We start from the raw sequence: 22,282 nt of genomic DNA on the forward strand, positions 1-22,282 counted from the left end.
CAAAAGGAATGAACTAGCCAGATGTAATGGAGCATGCCTATAACCCCAGTGATTGGGGAGACTGAGACAGGGGGATCCCAAATTTGAGATCAGCCTTGGTAACTCAGTGAAGAGCTCAGCAACTTTGCAAAACCCAGTTTCAAACTAAAAAATAAAAAATAAAAAAAAAAACAGACTGTGAGTCGGTCATGGTGGTAAGTGCCTGTAATCCGAGCAGCTCCAGAGGCTAAGGCAGGAGAATCAAGAGTTCAAAGCCAGCTACAGCAATTTACCAAGGCCTGAAGTAAAACCCTGTCTCTAAAAAAAATATACAAAAGGGCTGGGGATATGGCTCAGTGATTAAATGCCCTAGATTCAAGCCCCCCCCCCCCGCAACAAAAAAAAGCCTGCATGTGTGCATGGTGCATGTGTAGTACAGTGGTAAAGTACCCCTGAGCTCAATTCCCAATATCACAAAAAGAAAAAAAAAGAAATTTTAAGTATTTCCAAAGAACTGCATCTCAGAATGTAACCAAAAATATGCATTTATATGTGTATATAATATATTCAAAGAATTTTAAAAATCTATTTAATCCCTAGCACACTGCCTCACCCCCAATTCCAGCAACCAGGCAAACAAGGAAACAAAAACAGGAAACCCATATTGGGCAAGGGGGGGGGGGGGAGATGAACAGAAAATCATCCAGAAATGACACAGAATTAGATACTGATACTAAAACAATTATAAATATATTCCACATGCTCACAAAGGTAAAAATTAAAAGCATGATAAATTATAATATTTTTTTTTGTAAAGACCCAAAATCAAACCTCAGGAGATAAAAAGTATACCTGACAGGATTAACAGATTAGATCCTACAGTATAAAAGATTCACGAACTTAGACACAGCAGTACAAACCATCTGTAATGAAAATACAGAGGCAAAAATGAAAAAAAAAACATAATATGTCCAAACTGATATGTAATGTTCTTCACCATGTTGAGTATGAGAAGTCAGACATACTTATATACTATGATTCCATTTATATGAAGTTCAAAACCAAGCAAAACTATACTGTGATGTTGTAAATCAATTCCTATTTTATGGAGAAGAAGCTTGCCCAGTTACAGGGATCATTTAGTAACCTATATGACCCCTATCATAATGCACTATATTCCAATTACCTATCAATTTTCTGCATTCCTGCCAGCACAAGCACAAGGCCTGGCATCTAAATAGTATTTATTAAAATAAGTGACTGGGTTGGGGTTGTAGCTCAGTGGTGAAACACTCACCTAGGACATGTGAGACACTGGGTCTGAACCTCAGCACCACATAAAAATAAATAAGTAAAATAAAGGTATTGTGTCCACAACTTAAAAAATAATAAGTGACTGATGCTTAATCACCAGGATTAAAGGCAAATGACTTGCCACTATAATTATAGTAAATAGTATCTATCTTGCAGAACTACCTATTAAATGAGAAAGTCCATAAAATGCTAGTACAACAGTTGGGATATAAAGAATTCTATATACAGATTCTAGCAATTGTTAGCAACAAAATAAAGAAAATAGGGAAAAAAATGGAGGTGGTATCAAAGAAAAAGAATTTTGAAGGAAGAAGCAGCTATAGTATCAATGCAGCAAAAAGGTTAGGAACTAATTAGAAAACTAAGAATAAGAACTAATTTAGTATGTAGACAGTAAGTTTAAATGACAAAGGGAACGCAGCAAACTGAAACAGGTTGAATAAATGTGCATACTCAGTACACTACACACTTGTCCTATTAAATTGTGGTTGGATGACCAGGAATTGAGATCTTATTCATTTCCCTAACACCTAACATTAAAATATACATTTAAATACATCTATTAAAAAAATTAGCAAACAGTAAAAAAAATGGAGATTTCTAGGAACAGACTCTTATCTGAAGTTTGTGAAGGAAAATGAAGATAACAGCTAAAGAGATGATAGAGAAAATGTCATGTGTTTTGGATGGTTGAATATAGGGATTATGTGCCAATCAATAGAGGGGAAAAGGAGAGGAGGCTCCAAGAGACCAAACAAGTAGTGGCTACTTGGACAACTAGGTATTATAAATGCAAATTTCCAGTTGTAACTAGGTAAAAAATGCATGTTTGTAATTCCAGCACTCAAGCAAACCAAGAGGCTGAGGCAGGAGGAACACAAAGTCAAAGCCAGCCTCAGCAATTTAGCCAGACCCTATCTAAAATACAAAAAGGACTAGGGATATAGCTCAAGGTACAAATGCCCCTGGGTTCAACCCCAGTACCACAAAAGTAAACACACACAAATACTTAAATTGTTTCATCTTCAAGGCATCTTTTTCTTTAACATAAACCTTCACTCTGCAAAATATTCTATTTAGGTTTTTTTGGGGGGAGACTTCTAAGTTCCACAAGAGGTTTCAACCCTCTAGCCATCTATTCTGTTACATACAGTAAAGAATCTGAACAAACATTTAAAGCAGAAAAGTATACAACAGTAATGACTGACCTCCCTTTAAATTCTTGCATACAACACTGGCAATCATACAACATCCCCCCAGAATAGTCTTTTCATCCTTCAAAATAACTATTACCTTTACTTTTCTCTCCTCAAATCTTCTACACAGTATTTCATTCCATCTTATAAGCAGACCTTGCCTCATAGTTCCCTAAGCAAAAAAGAAATCCCCCTTCCTCAACCACCCAAACTGTCAATCTCCTTGTAAGACTTACTATTCTCTGCTATTCCTAGTTCCATGAATGAAATTTCCTTGCTAAAACTGCTCCCTCCTACCATATAATCTTTGAAGTCATCCCTGACCACCCACTTGCTCATATTATCATTTTAAAATAGGACACATTAATATGCCTGCATAGCACTTAACACTGACATTCTCTCATCTATATATTTATTGTCTTTACCCCAGAAATGGAAACTACATTTGCAAACAATATCTTAACCACTCAACAGCACCTTAAGGACAGTATGTCTGGTACTTAAAAAAAAAAAAAAAAAAAAATACTCATTAATATAAGAAAAACATACACACAACCTGGGAGGGAGAATGGATCTTAACATGTTGAACTTCCCCTTGATTATCACCATTTTACAAATGGGAAAAATGAGGTTCAGTGGCAGAGTCCAAGTAGAATCCAGTTTTCTTGACTCCTAGTCATGACAGAAACAATATCCTCTGTCTTCCTCCATACAAACTTATATATGGCCTTATAAATAAATACAAGTTTGCCATGCACAGTGGCAATTCCAGTTACTCAGAAGGATGAGGCAGGAGGATTCAAGTTCCAGGCCAGCCTCAAAGTTAGCAAGGCTAACACAAAATAAAAACTTAAAAAGGGCTAGGAGTTCAGCCCTTTTTGTAAAGTGCCCCAGGTTCAATCCCCAGCACCTTAAATAAATTCAGCAGCTATTTCAGAATGGATAAAATGTGGTATTAATACAACAGAACACTATACAGCAAATAGAAATCACTAAGAACAAGTAACAGATGTTCCTCACCATGTTGAGTGTGAAGAAGTTAGACATACCTATATACTGTGATTCCATTTAGTTCAAAACCAAGCAAAACTATACTGTGATGTTGTAAGTCAGAACTATGGACAAGGATGTTGGCAAAAGGGCAATTGAGTTTCTGGGTTCCCTATATTGTCCAACTTTCTTTTGTGAAAAATCATCTATACACATATCTTGTACACTTTTAATGTAGCTATGTTAACTTCAATAAAATGTACTAAAAACTTAGCAAGATTTTTTTTTTTTTTTTAAATTCAATTACTTACCTTTGAAGCCAGGAAAAAGAGCCTGGCATGGTGGCACACACCTGTAAAACCAACAACTCACGAAGCTGAGGCAGAAGGATCACAAATTCAAAGCAAGCCTCAGCAATTTAGCCAGACCCAACCAACATAGTGAGACCCTGTCTCAAAAAAATAAAGAAAAAGGGGTGGGGATGTGGCTCAGTGGTTAATTGCCCCTGGGTTCAATCCCCAGTAACCACCTCCCTCCAAAAAAAGGGGGGAAAAACGTCAGGTGGGGGAGTAATCCCAAGGGCTGGGAAGACTTAGGCAGGAGTATCCCCAATTTGAGGCCAGACTGGTCAACTTAATGAGACCCTGTCTCAAAATAAGTTTTTTTCTTTTTCTTTTTTTGGTGCTGGAAATTGAACCCAGGGCCTTGTGCATGTGAGGCAAGCACTCTACCAAATGAGCTATATCCCCAGCCCAAAATAAAAACTTTTATAAAGGCTGAGAATATAGTTCACTGGGAGTGTGCCCCTGGCTTCAATCCACATTACCTCAAAAGGAAAAAGAAAAGGAAAAAAATCCACACCTAGGGATACCCCTAAAGTTAAAAAGCAGGAATTCAAATCTTTTTTTTTTTTTTGAACTAGACCTGGCTTCCTTCTATTAACTGAAATTTCCACTGTAGATTTAGATTTAAATAGGAGCAACAATAACTTGAGGACCTCCAGCTGTTAATGCATAAAGGTGCAACTATTTTTTTTCTTTGTCCTGCGACTTTCCTAAACACATTGTGTGTGTGTGTGTGTGTGTGTGTGTGTGTGAGAGAGAGAGAGAGGGGGGGGGGAGGGAGGGGGGGAGGGAGGGAGGGAGAGAAAGAAATGTTTTGGGTGCATCTATTTTGGTTTTGGTTTTTGGTACTAGGGATTGAACCAGGGGAGCTTTATCATTAAGCTACATCCTCAACCCTTTTTATTACATTTTTTTTCCCCCCGAGACAGCATTCTCCCTAGGTTGATCAATGATTCACTAAATTGCTAAAGCTGGCTGGCATTCAACTTGCGATACACCTGCCTCAGCTGGGATTATAGGTATGCATCACTGAGGCCATTTTAGACCTCAATTATTTTTGGGGGGTGGGCGGGTACCAGGGATTAAACTCAGGAGCACTCAACCACTGAGCCACCTCCCCAGCCCTACTTTGTATTTTATTTAGAGACAGGGTCTCATTGAGTTGCTTAGCACCTTGTTTTTGCTGAGGCTGGCTTTGAACTTTCAATCCTCCTGCCTCAGCCTCCTGAGCTACTGGGAATACAGGTGGACACCACAGCTCCTGGCTAGATCTCAGTTTTGAAGATCAGAATTATCATATTTAGAAATTTATTTTTCTTCCCCACTTCCTTCTCTTACCTCTGAAAAGCACCTTGAGATTACCAGTATCAACTCATTAAATACAATCTTCTTAGTATAATTTTTATTCAGTCCAACTATGGCACCCTCTTCCCATTTACACAAACTAATATAGTGTCTGCCACACCATCAAAGCAAAGGTTAAACCAGGCACAGTGGCACATGCCTATAATGCCAACGCCAGCCTCACAAAAGCAAGGCACTAAGCAACTCAGTGAGAACCTGTCTCTAAATAAAATACAAAACAGGACTGGGGAGTAGCTCAGTGAGCAAGTGCCCCTCAGTTGTTCATCACTGTTACCAAAAAAAAAAAACATTTTTTTTTCTTTCTGGAGAGTTAAGCAGACCAGAGTATATGCAGTAGTGCAGTTTAGACATAATTGTTGCTAGGCTTGAGTGAAAATGATGGTATTAATCCCCAGTACTGAAAAAAAAAAAGTGGGGAGTAAAATGAGGGCCTAGGGATGTAGAGCACTTGCCTAGCTTGTATGAGGCCCTGGTTTGAATCTCTGATCCCCCCCAAAATAAAAGAAAGTTAGGGGTAAAAAGAAATACTGAAAAGAATTAAATAAATGTCAACATATAAAATCTTGAGACTTTGTGATAGATTGGTAGTTATTTGTATTTCAATATTTATTTTTCTCTTCTTTTATAGCAATAACAGAATCCTGGCCAGGCATGGTGGCACAGAGCCTGAAATACCATCAGCTCCAGAGACTGAGGCAGGAGGATCAGGAATTCAAAGCCAGCCTCAGCAAAAGCAAGGTACTAAGCAACTGAGTGAGACCCTGTCTCTAAATAAAATACAAAATAGGGCTGGGGATGTGGCTCAGTGGTTGAGTGCCCCTGAGTTCATCCCCATATCCCCCCCGCCAAAAAAAAAAAAAACCACCACTGGTTAAACAGGTAAATCTTTCACACAAATATATCCCAACTACAACGACATTAAATTGTCATAATCCCATACGTGAAGCTTCACAGTTCTTAAAACAGCAAAATAGACTGGGTGTGGTGGCACATGCCCATCCCACCAATTCTGGAAACTGAGGCAGGAGTATAACAAGTTCAAGGCCAACCACAGCAATTGTGGTGAGGCCCTAAACAATTTAGTGAGACCTGTCTCAAAATTATAAGGGCTGGGGATTTGGTTCAGCAGTAAAGCACCCCTGGGTTCAATCTCCAATACAAAAAACAAATTTAAGAAAACCAGCATATTAGTAAGTATCAACACAAACCCTAACACAGATGGAAAAAACCAGCCAGGCACAGTGGCACACACCTGCAATCCCAGCAACTGGTAGAGGCAGGAGGATCGCAAGTTCAAAGCCAGCCTCAGCAATGAAGGAAGCCCTAAGCAAATTAGTTAGACCTTGTTTAAAAAAATAAAAAGGGCTGGGGGTGTGGCTCAGTATTTAAGTGCCCCTGAGTTCAATCCCTGGTACCAAATAAACAAAGATGGAACAAACCACTTGTGGAAATAGAAATGGCAAACTCCAAAGATTACTGCACTAAACAATAATTTTCATCTAGATGATTTCTCTTCTAAAATATGACACCAGACAACTAAGTCAAAAGTAAATGCATTACATAAGACTTTTCCTTCCTACCTCTATAATTAAAAGTGTATTTTTTAATATAAAGAAAAAGGTTAATAACTAGTTAGAAAGCTAAGAATGACAGGAATTGATTTAGCATTTAGACAATCATTGATTACCTTAAGCAAAGTTATTTAAATGACGTAAGGGACAGAAGCCAAACTGTTTTTTTTTTTTTTTTTTTGGTACCAGGGATTGAACCCAGGAGCACTTAACCACTGAGTCACATCCCCAGCCTTCTTTTTAATACTTTATTTAAAGACAGGGTCTCACTGAGTTACTTAAGGCCTCCCTCAATTGCTGAGGCTGGCTTCAGCCTCCTGAGCTGCTAAGATTACAAGCATGCTCCACTGCGCCCAGCTAAACTCAGGCTTTTTAAAAGATGATGAGACCCAGACTGGGATTGTGTCTCAGATGTAGAGTGCTCGCCTAGCACACGCGAGGGACTGGGTTTGATCCTTAGCAGCACATAAAAATAAACAAATAAAATATTTTAAAAAAATATTACGTATATAAAAAAAAAAAAGATGATGAAACCAATCCAACATCATTGCTTAAGCAAAGATGGTATCAAAACTGATTCTGAATTGAGATTTATTTCTCATCCTATTTTTTTTCTCTACTTGCTTAGAAGTTAAACTTATTTCATTATCTCAATGGTTACATATTGAAGTTATAAATAATGGGTCCAAGTCACTTTTTTTACACTCCCATTGAACATCAGTTCCTTAGAAGTTTTACTTCCAAACAGCTCCCAACTTAACCAAGGTTTACTGCCTCCATGGTTCTCTCAGACTAATTAATTAGACTTGTCATGAATTTTTCTGTCAGGTAAAAGTTTTTGGTAGAAGAGGGAATGAAAATTGAAGTTTTGTGATTTAACCCAGATCCTGCCACTTAATTGGAACTTATCTGTCCATTCTTGCCTTTGGTTTACTCACCTGTAGAAAGGAGATAGAAACTACTTCACCCTGTATTCATGAATTAAATAATGCTTTAATTAAAAAAATACTCAGAATTGCTCAGTTGCTGATAAAACAAATTATGTAGGTGCCTCTATACATAAATTTTCTATCCAACTTACAGGAGGCTGGAGTTCACTAATAACCTAACTTTGACTAGACACAAATGACACCTGAATATCGACAACACAAATTTGTTCACACTTTTTACCTCTCAAGAAAAACACATACATAGACTGGGGCTGTACCTCAGTGAAAGAGTTTGCCTAGCAGCATGCTCTATTCTCCGAGTTCCTAGCCAGCACTGCAAAAAAACACCCCACACCTAGTATTAGAGGGGTGAGGAGCCTCCTAAGTGGAATATTGACTGATATAAGGGTCCAATAAGCACCATAAAAGTGATTCTTTTTGTAACAGACATAACTCCCAAACCCCATCTATTCTGATCCTATGGTTCCATTGACTTGAGAGGGGAGGCAGGAGGAACTGTTCCTCAAAGTTAGGTCAGCTTCAAAATTAGGGAGGCCCATAAACAACTTAGCAAGACTGTTTTAAAATAAAAAATAAAATTTTATATATATATATCAATGAGAAGCTAAAAACTGAAGTTCCTAATTGATACTGAAGGTGGTTTGAGAGCCCTTGCTTTTCATAAACTCACTATGAAATGAACCAAAAGGTAGTAGGTAGAGTAATAAAGATATGTGAATCTCTGATCACGGTAAATGTAAGTGTAAAACTTTAGAAAAATAGATCATAAAAAATTCACAGTAATCTTTACTTTTACAAGGACGGCAACAAGAGAAATTAGACCCCCCTCCAAAAAAAAAAAAAAAAACACAGGCCACTAATACCAGAGAAAATCAGGACCTACTGTTTGGAAAACATTTGTTTCTTTAACTGATGTGGCACTTCTGTCCACTGGTTACAAAACAGCTTATGCCTTTATGGCACTGTGGCTTTTCAAAGAAATTATACCTTTTCTCCCTCCAGTCGTACTTGCGTACGGCCTATTCACTTGGCAACTAAACCCTGAGAAATGAGGAGAGCTCGACCCACCACCAGGTGCAGCCGATACGCATTCGGATGTCTCCTAAGAAGCCAACTCTCTGCCCACACCTCCAAAGTCTAAAGAACCACGACGTTCCCATCAGGAGCTGGGGTTCGCAGAGTATCGGTCGCTCAGTACTCTTCAGCACACTAGGTGAGAAAGCCCGCTAGCCGGAAGCCCTCCCGCGAGCCACCACGGAAGTCTAAGGCTCCAGCCACTATAGCCCCAAACAATGGAGTTTTCCCGCCTCCTCAAGGCTCCGCCCCCTGCTCCAGAGCCGGCGGAGGGAAGCGAACGCACGCGCGTCAGGCCCCGCCCTCCACGAGGCCCCGCCCATCCGACCCCTGGGGTTTATCCTCCTCGTGCAAAGGTGTTTTTTTTTTTTTTGGCGCCAAATCTATTGGTTACATTCGCGGGTTGTCTAGGGGCACTACAGGAGGGAACACGCTTAGACTAAGGTGACAGTAGGAATGTGAGGGCAGACCAGCGCGCCAGGGCCCCGCCTCCTCACCAGCAGCCCCGAGCCAAGGGAGGAAGGAGAGGGGCAGACGATGGAGACAGCCGCCGCTGCCCCCGGCAAGATGGCGGCCGCAAAAAGCAGGGCAGGGGGCGCCAGCCACCAGCCGTTACCGCTAGTGAGAGGGCTCTTAGCAAAAGCGGGGCTTCTACACTGTTCAGGCCTCCCTGAACGCCGGCAGGTCGGGGGGAACCAGTCTTCCCTCCCACTGGTATATCCTCCTACAGAGCCCCCATCCACCAGCTCTACCGCGGACTGGCCAGTGCCTCAAGCGCGCCATGGTCCCGCTTACTTGTCGGCGGAAACCAGTTCCGCGGCGATGGCAGCAGTGGCTGTGGACTCTGTGGCCATCGTTCCCCTCAAGTGGTGGACCTGTGAGCGGAATGGAACCTGTGAGGAAAACAGAGGGAATTTTGGACGCCAGAGACTTATTAGGGGACAGAAAATGGCAGATTAGGGACCCCTCGCGGCTGGGGCCCTCCTATATACCAGGGCCCTTGCCCCGCCCACCCACTTCCGGATCCTCCTCCCCAGGTTTAAAGGGCCAGGACTCACCCCTTACGATATCAAGGGCACCCCCACCCTCTCAGTATGACTCTGTGGGATAACTTCCCTCCCTAGCCCACTTTCCCTCAAAAAATCAACTTCCTGCTTCTATAATAAGTAGCGTAAGAAGAACCAGAATCTTGATACTACAACTCCTGACAAGGTGTCAGCCTGCAGCTTCTACAGAAAGTGAAGCCGGAGCTGCTCTGCATGTGTGGAGCGAGTAGCGGACGCTCTCCTTCTGGCCCCGATACCCGAGAAAGCGACTGAGAGTGCCTCTCCGTCCTCTCAATCTTAACGGATAAACACGCAAGAGCTGAGCACGGGTCCAGCAGTAACGGCTGGAACTGACCTCCGTGAGAGACGCGTGGCTCTGGACCTCAGCAACTACTGACGGAAGAGGATGCTGTTCTAGGATTGGCTACAGCTGAAACTACCGCGCCTGATTCAAAGTTCTGGGCTGCGGCAGGATGAGACTGGCTCCTCCCTCCGGACACGCCCCCTTTAGGTGACCCAATCCGCTTGTGCCGTCGTTTTAGGCCCTACCCAGACTTCAAATCCGACTGCTTCAACTCCGATGAGACCCGTCCGTCGGGGCTGCAGTCTCAGTTTCAACTACATTGGGTTTACTGTGTTTGAATGCTATTAGCCGTCATATTTAATCGTAACAACTAAAATACTAATGAGATCAGTGTTATCAGCCATTTCATAGAAAAAGAAACCAAAGTTCAAGAAAGGTTGACCAGCTCAGAAAGTTGCAAGATAAATTGGTTGTGAAAAGCTGTGTACCTCATTTTCTACAGCAGGCTGAGTGAAAAATAACTGGCTGGCTGAAAAAGGCTGCACTCCTGGAGCATCATCTATTGCCTTTCACCAGGCACAGCCTACAATGATCAGAACAGGGAGTTTTTTTAGCTTCCAGGTTCAGGCACATTAAGCGGGAAAGATACCTCAGGAGAATTTTTATTACAATCTCTCAAGATCCAGGCAGGTTGAAATCTTTGGAGACTAGAACCAGACCCGAAAATGACAATTCCTGTGGTTGAGAGACCTGGAAGCCAGGCATGGTGGCGCACGCCTGTAATCCCAGCCACTCTGGAGGCTGGAATCAAGTTCAAAGCCAGACTCATCAGAAGTGAGGCGCTAAATAGACCCTGTCTAAATGAAATACAAAATGGGGCTGGGGATGTGGCTCAGTGGTCCAGTGAGTCCTGAGTTCAATTCTCAGTACCAAAAAAAAAGTATCTCTGTGGGGGGGGGGGGGGGGCAGGGGAACCTGGACTATATTATCTGGCTGACCTGAGCCACATCATGTAAGCTTTTAAGATTAAATGTAGGGGGGCTGGGGCTGGGGCTCAGTGGTAGAGTACTTGCCTAGCATATGTGAGGCACTGGGTTCAATTCTCAGCACCATATATTAATTAATTAATTAATTAATTAATTAATGTCTCCAAAAACAATTTAGAAATGAAATTAAAATTTTTAAATGCAAAAAGAACAATTTTAGGATCCACCACTTAAGGATATTGTGAAAATTAGAGGTGATTAGCGCTGTGCCTGATGCATAGTAAGCACTCATTAAATGGCTACCACAATCTGATATCATGGTGACTGGAGGGTTGGGTGAGAGCAGGGGAGATCTCTGGAGAGATCTGGAGAGAGTCCTTGCAGCCAGGGCCAGGGCTAGGGCCTGAGAAATCCATTCCAGTTACCTTTATGACTCATTTATCCATTAAACTATTATACTCTGAGCACCTATGATGTGCAAGGTTTTGCTCTATATCCTAGGGACAACATAAAGAGTCTACCTTTGAGGAACTCAGTCTTTGTGTCTGGAGGAGAGTTACTGGAGGGGCACTCTATCATTGAGCTACACACCCAGCATCCCCTTTCTTTTTATTTTGAAATAAGGTTTAAGTTGCTAAGGCTGGCCTTGAACTTGGGATTCTCCTGCCTCAGCCTCAGCAGTCACTGGGATTATGGCAAGGTATCACCACATCCAGCAAGGAACTCAGTCTGAAGAGAACTTTTCTTTTTTTGGTACTGGGGGTTGAACCCAGAGCTTTGTCCATCATATATTATATACCAGCCATTATTTTAAACCTACCCACTACTTTCCATTCTCAATCAAGCCTAGCAACAGTTATGTCTCACCTGCACTACTGAATATACTCTGGTCTGTTTAACTCTCCAGAAAAAAAATATTTTTCTTTTCTTTCTTTTTTTTTTTTTTTTTTTTTGGTACCAGGGATTGAACAACTGAGGGGCACTTGCCCACTGAGCCGCATCCCCAGCCCTATTTTGTGTTTTAGAGACAGGATCTCACTGAGTTGCTTATTGTCTTGCTTTTGCTGAGGCTAGTTTTGAATTCCTAATCCTCCTATCTCAGTCTCCTGGATGCTTGGATTACAGGCGTGAACCAAGGAGCCTAGTGAAAAAAATCTTCTTAAAATGTAAATCAGGAGGCTGGGGTTTGGCTCAGTGGTAGAGCACTTACCTAGCATGGGTGAGGCACTGGGTTCGATTCTCAGCACCACATATAAATAAGTGAAATAAAGGCCCATTGATAAATAAGAATATTTTTTAAAAATGTAAATCAGTTCATATCATTCTCTTGAATAGATTGACATTGCTCTTGAAAGACATTTTGAGGTGCTTATCATTACCTACAAGGTCCTACATGATCTGTTTCCAATTCATGTCTCCAAATTCATATTATATTACTCCCCTTCACACTGGTTTCCTTTCTTTTCCTCAGAATACCCAAGTGCTTTCTCATGTTGAGGGGTCTTTGTACCTGTGCTCTTTACCTAGAAAGCTCTTCTTCCAATACTCTCCAATAACTAGTTCCTGTACATTGTTCTCATTCCAAATGCTACTTCCCAAAATGATCTTTCCTGGCCAGACATGTTAACCCCAATGACCTGGAGGCTGAGGCAGGAGGATTGAAAATTTAAAGCCAGGGCTGGGGTTGTGGCTCAGAGGTAGAGTGCTCACCTAGCATGCATGAGAACTGAGTTCAATTCTCAGCACCACATAAAGTAAAATAAAGACATTGTGTCCACCTATAACTAACTAACTAAATAAATAAAAGAAAATTCAAAGCCAGTCTCACTAATCAAAGAGGTCTTCCCTGACCATGTAATTGAAATTAGCCTCCCCTTGTGTATTTCTTTAATGGTACTTATCAAAAGCTAAAGTTCTGGCTTAACATGCCTTAATCCCAGTAACTGGGGATGCTAAGGCAGGATTGCAAGTTCAAAGCAATTTAGCAAGGCCTTAGGTAACTTAGCAATACCCCGTCTCAAAATAAAAAATAATAAGGGCTAGGGATGTAAGTCACTGGTAAAGCACCACTGGGTTCAATTTCTAATTAAAAAAAAAAGAAGAAGAAGAAGAAGAAGAAGAAGATTTAGGGGCTGGGGATGTGGCTCAAGTGGTAGCGCACTCACCTAACATGCGTGAGGCACTGGGTTCGATTCTCAGCACCACATAAAAATAAAATAAAAATATTGTGTCCACCTAAAAAAAAAAACTAAAAAATATTTATTAAAAAAATATTTAAAAAACTAAAGTTCTTGGGGAAGGGGGGGAATGGGATAATTAATGATGATGGAATGTGATGATCATTTCTATCCAAAGTACATGTATGAAGACATGAATTGGTGTGAATATACTATGTATACAACCAGAGATATGAAAAATTGTGCTTTATATATGTAATAAGAATTGTAATGCATTCTGCTGTCATATATAAAAAATTACATAAAAATAAAATAAAATTACTAATGTTCTTATTTATTTATATTTTTTATTCAGAATATGCAAGTTCCATGTGACCTTTTCTGTCTTGTATTTCCAATACATTCAATAGAATCCATCTGACTCAGACTAAGTGTCCAAAATTAACTTTTTAATGAATGAATGAATAAAGTAATCGTGGAATAATCATAATTAGAACTAGGAAAAGAGTTCACACAAAATTTATAGACTTAAAATAGAAAACAAGATTTCATAGCAAATGAAAACAGAGTTGAGGTATACCTCAATGGTAGAGCATTTACCTAGCATGTGGGAGGCCTTGGGTTCCATCGCAAAAAAGATGAGGGGTGGGGAACACAGATGGGACTTCATATTTTTATTTTAGTATTGGGGATTGAACCCAGGAATGATTAACCACTGAGCCACATCCCTAGCCCTTTTTGTTATTTTGAGACAGGGTCTCACTAAGCTGCTAAGGCCTTGCTAAGTTGCTGAAGCTGGCCTCATAGTGATTCTCCTGCTTCAGCTTCCTGAGTTGCTGAATGACAGGTATGTACCATCACACCTGGCAATTGGGACTTTATCATTTTTTTTAATATTTATTTATTTATTTTTAGTTTTCGGCGGACACAACATCTTTGTACGTGGTGCTGAGGATTGAACCCAGGCCACACGCATGCCAGGCAAGCGAGCTACCACTTGAGCCACATCCCCAGCCCGGGACTTTATCTTGAAGAAAAAATAAAAATTGTTTTTAATGTGATTTATAGAGAACTTCCAGTTAAAAATGGTGGGTTGAGCTGGGCATGGTAATACAAGCCAAGTGTAGCTACTGTACTCACCTACTGAGCTATATTCTCAAGTCCATAGCACTGGGTTTGATCTTCAGCACCACTTAAAAATAAATAATATAAAGGTATTGTGTCCATCTACAATGAGAGAGAGAGAGAGAAAGAGAAAGACAGAAAGAGAGATTGATTGATTTTTGGAGGTAGTTTGAACTTCTAAATATTCTGCCTCGAACCAAGACTGGAAGTTTATTCTGGGGAGAGGATAAAACAAAGAGGTTATTGAACTGAATAAAAAATTGAGAGTAAATCAGGTGCAATGGTGTGTGCCTGCAATCACAGCTACTTGAGAGGGGAGGCAGGAAGATCACAAATTTAAGATCAGCCTGGACAACTTGGCCAGACCCTATCTCAAAATAAAAATTTTAAAAAGTCAGGGTTGGGGGGACGTGGCTCAGTGGTTAAGCACCTGTGGGTTTGATTCCTGGTACCTAGAACCAAAAAAAAAAAAGAGCAGTGCTGAGGTACTGGGAATATATCACAGTAGTAGAACATTTGCCTCACATGTGTGAGATCCTAGGATTAATCCCCAGTACTGGGGGGAAAAAAAAACATGGGGGTGGGGGCTGGTACAAAGAGGGCTTAGGGATATAGCTTTGGGATAGAGCATTTGCCTAACTTGTGTGAGACCCTGGTTTGAATCCTTGATCCCCCAAAAAACTAAATAAATGAAGGAAAGTTAAGGGTGGAAAAAGACACTGAAAAGAGAGGAATTAAATAAATGTAGACATATAAAATCTGAGACTTTGTGATAGATTGCTAGAAAATAAAAAATATTTATTTTCTCTTCTTTTACAGCAGTAATAGAATCCTGGACATGCGTGGTGGCACACAGCCTGTAATCCCAATGGCTCTGGAGGTTGAGGCAGGAGGATCAGAGCCAGCCTCAGCAAAAGCAAGGTGCTAAGCAACTTAGTGAGACCCTGTCTCTAAATGAAATACAAAATAGGGCTGGGGATGTGGCTCAGTGATTGAGTGCCCCCAAGTTCATCCCTGTACCCCCCCAAAAAAAGAACCCTGATTTTTACTTGTGTTTTATTTTAGTGCATAGTTGGCAGAATGGAAATCAAAACTGTTAATGTTCCTTGAAACAAGAATTGCCTTCATGATGGCATTTTAATCAATGGGAAATAAATGGAAGTAACAAATGCAACTTCTTCTTGGACATTATCAGTGGGAAGGGGCTGTAAATCAGATCACAGTGGTGGGCTGGGAATATAGCTCAGTGATAGAGCACTTGCCTAGCATGTACAAGGCCCTAAATTTAATCCCCAATACTGGGAAAAAAAAAAAAAAAAAAGCACCAAAGACACAGTGATGAACCATGTTGGACATGTAAGCAGGAAAATGCTCCAAGAATGACAAAGCAGTAAGAGACCAGCCTGAGCAACTTCCATGGGCCAGTCTAGCTTCATAGAACCACCATACCAGATCTGAATTGCTTACTCTCAAAATGTTGTACAGCAAAAAATAAATAATTATTTTCTATTTATATTTAATTAAAAATTTTTAAGATAGAGTCTCACCTTGCTGCCCAGACTAGATTCAAGTGATCCTCCTGCCTCATATTCCCAAGTAGCTATGACTAAAGACATGTACCACTATGTCCAGTTTTATTTTATATACATTAAATTTATTTAAGTAATATTTATTTATTTTGAAGTATTAGGGATTGAACCCAGGAGCACTCCACCACTAAGCCCTTTTTTATTTTGAGACAGGGTCACACTAAATCATCCAGGCTCACCTTGAAATTGCCACCCTCCTGCCTCAGTCTCCAAGAGTACCTGAGATTACAGACATACTGTGCCAGCTCAGGTATGTATATCATATATGATGGTACCAGGGATTGGTCCCAGGAGCGCTTAACCTCTGAGTCATATCCTCAAACCTTTTCATTTTTATTTTTGAGACAGAGTATCATTAAGTTACTGAGGTTGGTTTTGAATTTATGATCCTCTTGCTTCAGCCTATTCAGTGGGATTACAGGCATGTGTCACTGCACCTGGATATATATATATTTAAAAACAAAATATATCAAACAGCTGGGCATGGTGACACATGCCTGTAATCCCAGCAGGTAAGGAGGCTGAGACAGGAGGATCTTGAGTTCAAAGCCAGCCTCAACAAAAGCAAAGTGCTAAGAGACTCAGTGAGACCCTGACTCTAAATAAAATACAAAATAGGGCTGGGGATGTGGCTCAGTGGTCGAGTTTAATCCCCAGTACCAAGAAGAGTTCTGAAGATTCATCATTATCATATAGACTCTAATCATAAAACTTTATTGCATTGCAATATTGACATATAACATATATAATATAACTAATGTAATAAATACCTCAAAAATAATGAAGGAAGTTAAAAAGTGCCTAGAACTGAGTGGTAATAAAAACACTACATATCAAAAGCCATAGGACATTGATGAAGTTCTATCTATATAAAAAATTACAGCTTTGCTGGGGGTGTTGCTCAGTGATAGAGTACATACTAACATGCATGAGGCCTAGGTTCAATCCCTAGCACTAGAATAATAACTTATCCGAGAATTAAACTTATGAAGTTAGAAAAAGAGTAATAGAGAAATCAAATGGGAGGGAGACAATAAGGAAAATAGAGGAGAAATCAAGAAAGAGAGATAAGAGCCTGGGATCATGGTATATGCTGGTAATCCTCACAACAAGGGAGGCTGTGACAAAAGGATTCCAAGTTTGAGGCAGGCCTCAGCAATTTAGTGAGGACCTAAGTAACTTAGAAAGACTCTGTCTCAAAATAAAAATAAAAAGAACTGGGGATATAACTCAGTGGGAAAGCATCCCTGGGTTCAATCCCTAATACCAAAAATATATATAAATAAAGAGAGAGAGAGAGAGAGAGAGAGAGAGAGAGAGAGAGAGAGAGAGAGAAAAGGTTAACAAAATAGATACTGGTTCTTTGAAAAGATAAAAACATAAATAGAAAAAAATGTATGAATAGAAAATGCAAAAAAAGATAATACAGAAGAGAACAGGGGACATAGCTCAGTGGTAGAGGGGATCTTTTTTTTTAATGGTACTGGTAATTAAACCCAGGGGCACTTTACCTCAGAGCTATACACCCAACTCTTTTTTAAAAATTTAAATTTTTAGACAGGCTCTTGCTAATTTACTTAGAGAATTTGCTAAATTGCTGAGGCTAGTCTTAAACTTGTGATCTTCCTGCCTCAGCTTCCAGAGTTGATGGGCTTACAGGCATGTACCACCATACCAGGTAAAAATGCACAATAAATAATAAAACAACTGAAAATAGTAAACAAAGACCTCCCACAATTCCACTAAAATGGCTGGATCATTTTATAGATGAAATTGATACATTTTCAGGAAATATAGGAAAAAAGAAAAAGCTTCACAGATAATGAAGCTTCTTTTTCTTTTTCTTTCTTTTTTTTTTTTTTTTTTTTTTTTGTTGTTGTTTGTTTTGTTTTTCCAGTGCTGGGGAAGAATGCAAGGCCTTGTGCATTCTAGGCATGTGCTCTACTATTAAGCTACATTCCCAGGCCCACTGATGTAGTTTTGATTCCAAAATACAAAAATAAAAATAAAAAATATGAGCTGGGGTTGTGGCTCAGTGGTAGAGCACTTGCCTCGCTCGTGTGAAGTACTGGGTTTGATCCTCAGCACCACATAAAAATAAATTAAAAAAGATATTCTATTCATCTACAACTAAAAAAATATTAAATAAACAAATAAATAATAAAATTACAGAGCCTTTCCCTTTGTTGCATATGTACTAAATAAAAATCTTTGCTAACAGTACAAATTAGTGTAGACTAAGTTTTGCTGCAACATCAACCTCAATTATTTTATTTTTGTACTGGGGATTGAACCCAGGGGTTCTTTACTAGACTCACATTCTCAGTCTTTTTCATATTTTATTTGAGACAGGGTCTAAGTTGCTGAGGCTGGTCTCAAATTTGCAATCCTTCTGCCTCATCCTCCTTAATCACTAGGATTACAGGCATGCACCAAGAAGCCCAGCTTAATTTCAACATTTCAATGACTTCATATAATGAATCCAGTTTTTATTCTTTTTGTAGCTTTATACCAAGCCAGGTGGAAGTTCAGCTCTGTGTTACCCAAACTTTGGGTCTCAAGCTGGTAGAAGGGTGACCACATAGAATACAGAACACTAATTTTTTAGCGGGAAAGAGAAAATATGTTGGAACTCACATTTTTTTTTTTTTTTTTTTTTTTTTGCAGTGCTGGGGGTCAAACCCAGGAACTCACACACACGAGGCAAGTGCTCTACCACTGAACTATATCCCCACACTTCATACTTACTTTGATAGCTTTTACCTGTAACTAACATGAATCACCTTTTCTCTTTTCATTGGCAATAACAAATCATATGGCTACACCTAACTTCATGTGGGTAGAAAAATGCAACCTTACTATAATGGAAGACCAAAAACAAAAAACAACCAAAAAATACGTGATGTGGGGCTGGGAGTACAGCTGGTAGTAGAACTCTTTCTGGCTTGGCATGTTTGAGGCACTGGTTAGATCCCCAGCACTACCTCAGCAAAAAAAGGCAAGTGTCAGCACTCCTTCAAAGATCATATTTTCCTGGACAAATACTGTGATGTGACCTCTTTCAAATATGTTATCAATCCTCTTAAGTACCCTTCTTAAAGTTTACCAACCTTTACCTACAAGGTTCACATTCCTTCCCCTACAGAAAAGTCACAATATCTCACATAGTTACTGAAAAGGGTCTTTTTTTTTTTTTTTTTTTGGGGTAGTGCTAGGGATTTAACTCAGGTCCTCAGGCAAGGCAAGCACTCTACCAGCCATGTCCTCAACCCCTGAAAGAATTCCTAAGATTTTACTTGTGTATAAGGAATTTTATTTTATTTTTATTTTTTTTTTAGAGAGAGAGAGAATTTTAATATTTATTATTTTTTAGTTTTTGGCGGACACAACATCTTTGTATGTGGTGCTGAGGATCGAACCCAGGCCGCATGCATGCCAGGCAAGCGCGCTACCGCTTGAGCCACATCCCCAGCCCAAGGAATTTTAATGTTAAAAATTGGGATATAGTGCTACTAGCCTCTGGCTGGTGACTGTTCTTTCATTTCCTACTGCAGTGTAGTTTTGTTTTCTTTTGTTTTTGTGGTACTTGCGCTTGAACCCAAGTCCTCCTACATGCTAGGCAAGCACTCTATCCCCAGCCCACAAAATGTAATTTTATAAAGGTCTTTTCTTTTTTTTGGTACTGGGGATTGAACCCAGAGGTGCTTTACCAATGAGCTACATCCTCAGTTCTTTTTATTTGTATTATGAGACATGATCTTAAATTACTTAGGGCCTCACTAAATTGCTGAGACTGGTTTTGAATTTATAATCCTCCTGCCTCAGTCTACTGAGTTGCTGGGATTACAGGGTGCACTACTATGCCCAGCTTAAAGGTTTTATTTTCAAATTCTGAGGTGAGTACAGTGGTTTGCACCTGTAATCCCAGCTACTCGGAAGGGTGAGAAAGAATAGTGACTTAAGGGCTGGGATTGTGGCTCAGCGGTAGAGTGCTTCCCTAGCCTGGGTGGGACCCAGGTTCTATCCTCAGCACCACATAAAAATAAAGGCATTGTGTTGTGTCCATCTCAGCAAAAAAAAAAAAAAAAAAAAAAGAATAGTAACTTAAGAGTGCTAGCCTGATCAACACGGCGAGACCCTGTCTTAAAATTCTGTCTGTGGGCTTTTATTCAAAATAATGATCATGGAAAGGAATCATTTTGGGGCTGGGAATGTGATTCAGAGATAGACTGCTTGCCTACATGTGTGAGGCCCTAGGTTCAATCCCCAGTACTAAAAAAAAAAAAGAAAAGTCATTGTTTTGCAGAAATACTTGAGGACTTCATAGTTTTTTCCAAAGACCTTTTTTATTGTTGTTGTTGAAGACTGAATACAGGAGCTTGCACATGCTAAGCAAGTGCTCTATCACTGACCTATGTCCCGGACTATTTTATTTTGAAATAGGTTCTCCCTAAGTTGCCCAGGCTGGCCTCAAACGTGTGATTCTCCTGCCTCAGCCTCTTGAGTAGTTGAGATTACAGGTAAGTGCCATGACACCTCGCTAGTGTTCTCATCTTTTTTTTTTTTTAATATTTTGTTTGTTTGTTTTAGGTGGACACAATACCTTTATTTATTTTTATGTGGTGTTGAGGATCGAACCCAGTGCCTAGCGCATACCAGGCCAGCACGTTACCACTTGAGCCACATCCCCAGCCCCGTGTTCTCATCTTTTATTTTATTTTTTAGCTAACTGTAAGATCTTCACTTTTCTCTTTTTAAAAAAAATGTATAAAATTTTTGTCAATTAAAAGATAGGTTTAGGGCTGGGGATGTGGCTCAAGCGGTTCCGCGCTCGCCTGGCATGCATGCGGCCCGGGTTCGATCCTCAGCACCACATACAAACAAAGATGTTGTGTCCCCCGATAACTAAAATAAAATAAATATTTAAAAGTTCTCTCTCTCTTTCTCTCTCTCTCTCTCACTCTCTCTTTAAAAAAAAAAAAAAAGGCTAGTTCTGATTTAAAAAAAAAAAAGATAGGTTTAGAAAATACTGGTTTAAACAAACTTTTTTTTTTTAATATTTATTTTTTGGTGAGACACAATACCTTTATTTTGTTTATTTATTTTTATGTGTTGTTGAGAATCGAACCCAGGGCCTCACGCATGCTAAGCGACTGGTCTACCACTGAGCTACAACCCCAGCCCTAAACAAACTTTTAACAGGACTGTTTCTGTAAGAAACAGTATCCTCACTTTTCAGTGGCTTTGGGTAGAATTTGTGAATTCTCCAACATCACTTTAATTGTTTCATAGATTTGCAATTTCACTTTGCAGTAGAAATGCATGGAATTGTCCAGTGATGAGAAAAAGATGTCAATAGAGAGGCAGGGGTTATGGCTCAGTGATAGAGCACTTGCCTAGCACATGTAAGGCACTAGAGTTTGATCCTCAGCACCACATATATATATAAATAAAGGTATTGTGTCCATCTACAATCAAAAATACTTTTTAAAAAAGATGTCAATAGGGGCTGGGGATGTGGCTCAAGCGGTAGCGCGCTCGTCTGGCATGTGTGCGGCCCGGGTTCAATCCTCAGTACCACATACAAACAAAGATGTTGTGTCCGCCGAAAACTTAAAATAAATATTTAAAAAAAAAAAAAAAGATGTCAATAGAATTTTAAGCATCATTTCATGCCACCCTTCACTCCCATACTCCTCTATACTGTCACACAAATCTTTCTTATGTTTTTCTGACAGTTTCTTCCAAGTTTCAAAGCTTTTCTCCTAAACTGTACAATTTGCATGGAATACTATTTTTTTTTAATTTTTTTTTTGAGAGAGAGAGAGAAAGAGAGAGAATTTTAATATTTATTTTTTAGTTTTCGGCGGACACAACATCTTTGTTTGTATGTGGTGCGGAGGGTCGAACCCGGGCCGCACGCATGCCAGGAGAGCGCGCTACCGCTTGAGCCACATCCCCAGCCCCTTGCATGGAATACTATTACCACTCTCACCTCCCTTAACTAATCTCTATTCATCTTTTAGATCCCAGCTCATTAAATAATTAGGTTTCTTACCCTATACTTCTTCCAACTATAATTAAACTAATTATGGAATTACTTAAAGTCTGTCTCTTTGGGGCTGGGGCTGTAACTCATTGGTAGAGTGCCTGCCAGGCACATGTGAGGCACTGGGATTTATCTTCAGCACCACATAAAAATAAATAAAGATATTGTGTCCATCTACAATAAAGTCTGTCTCTTCAAGTAGACTCTAAGAACCTGTATGTCT

The 22,282-nt window shown here is 39.9% G+C and overlaps 1 protein-coding gene across 3 annotated transcripts in view; it reads right to left on the reverse strand.

Annotated features, from left to right (window-relative positions):
* Nasp (nuclear autoantigenic sperm protein) overlaps positions 1-10,204 on the reverse strand; it is a 30,981-nt gene extending 20,777 nt beyond the window's left edge. The window contains exons 1-2 of one of the 3 annotated variants that reach the window (XM_076860526.1): positions 10,185-10,204; positions 9,579-9,676 (exon numbers count right to left, since the gene is read on the reverse strand). In XM_076860526.1, the coding sequence (XP_076716641.1) occupies positions 9,579-9,637 (59 nt within the window). In that variant the 5' untranslated portion in view covers positions 9,638-9,676; positions 10,185-10,204. The other 2 variants (XM_076860525.1, XM_076860528.1) reach the window with 2 other exon arrangements.
* Between the last annotated feature and the right edge of the window lie 12,078 nt (positions 10,205-22,282).

This window comes from Callospermophilus lateralis, chromosome 7 (assembly GCF_048772815.1).
Source record: "Callospermophilus lateralis isolate mCalLat2 chromosome 7, mCalLat2.hap1, whole genome shotgun sequence".
NCBI classification, from domain to species: Eukaryota; Metazoa; Chordata; class Mammalia; order Rodentia; family Sciuridae; genus Callospermophilus; species Callospermophilus lateralis.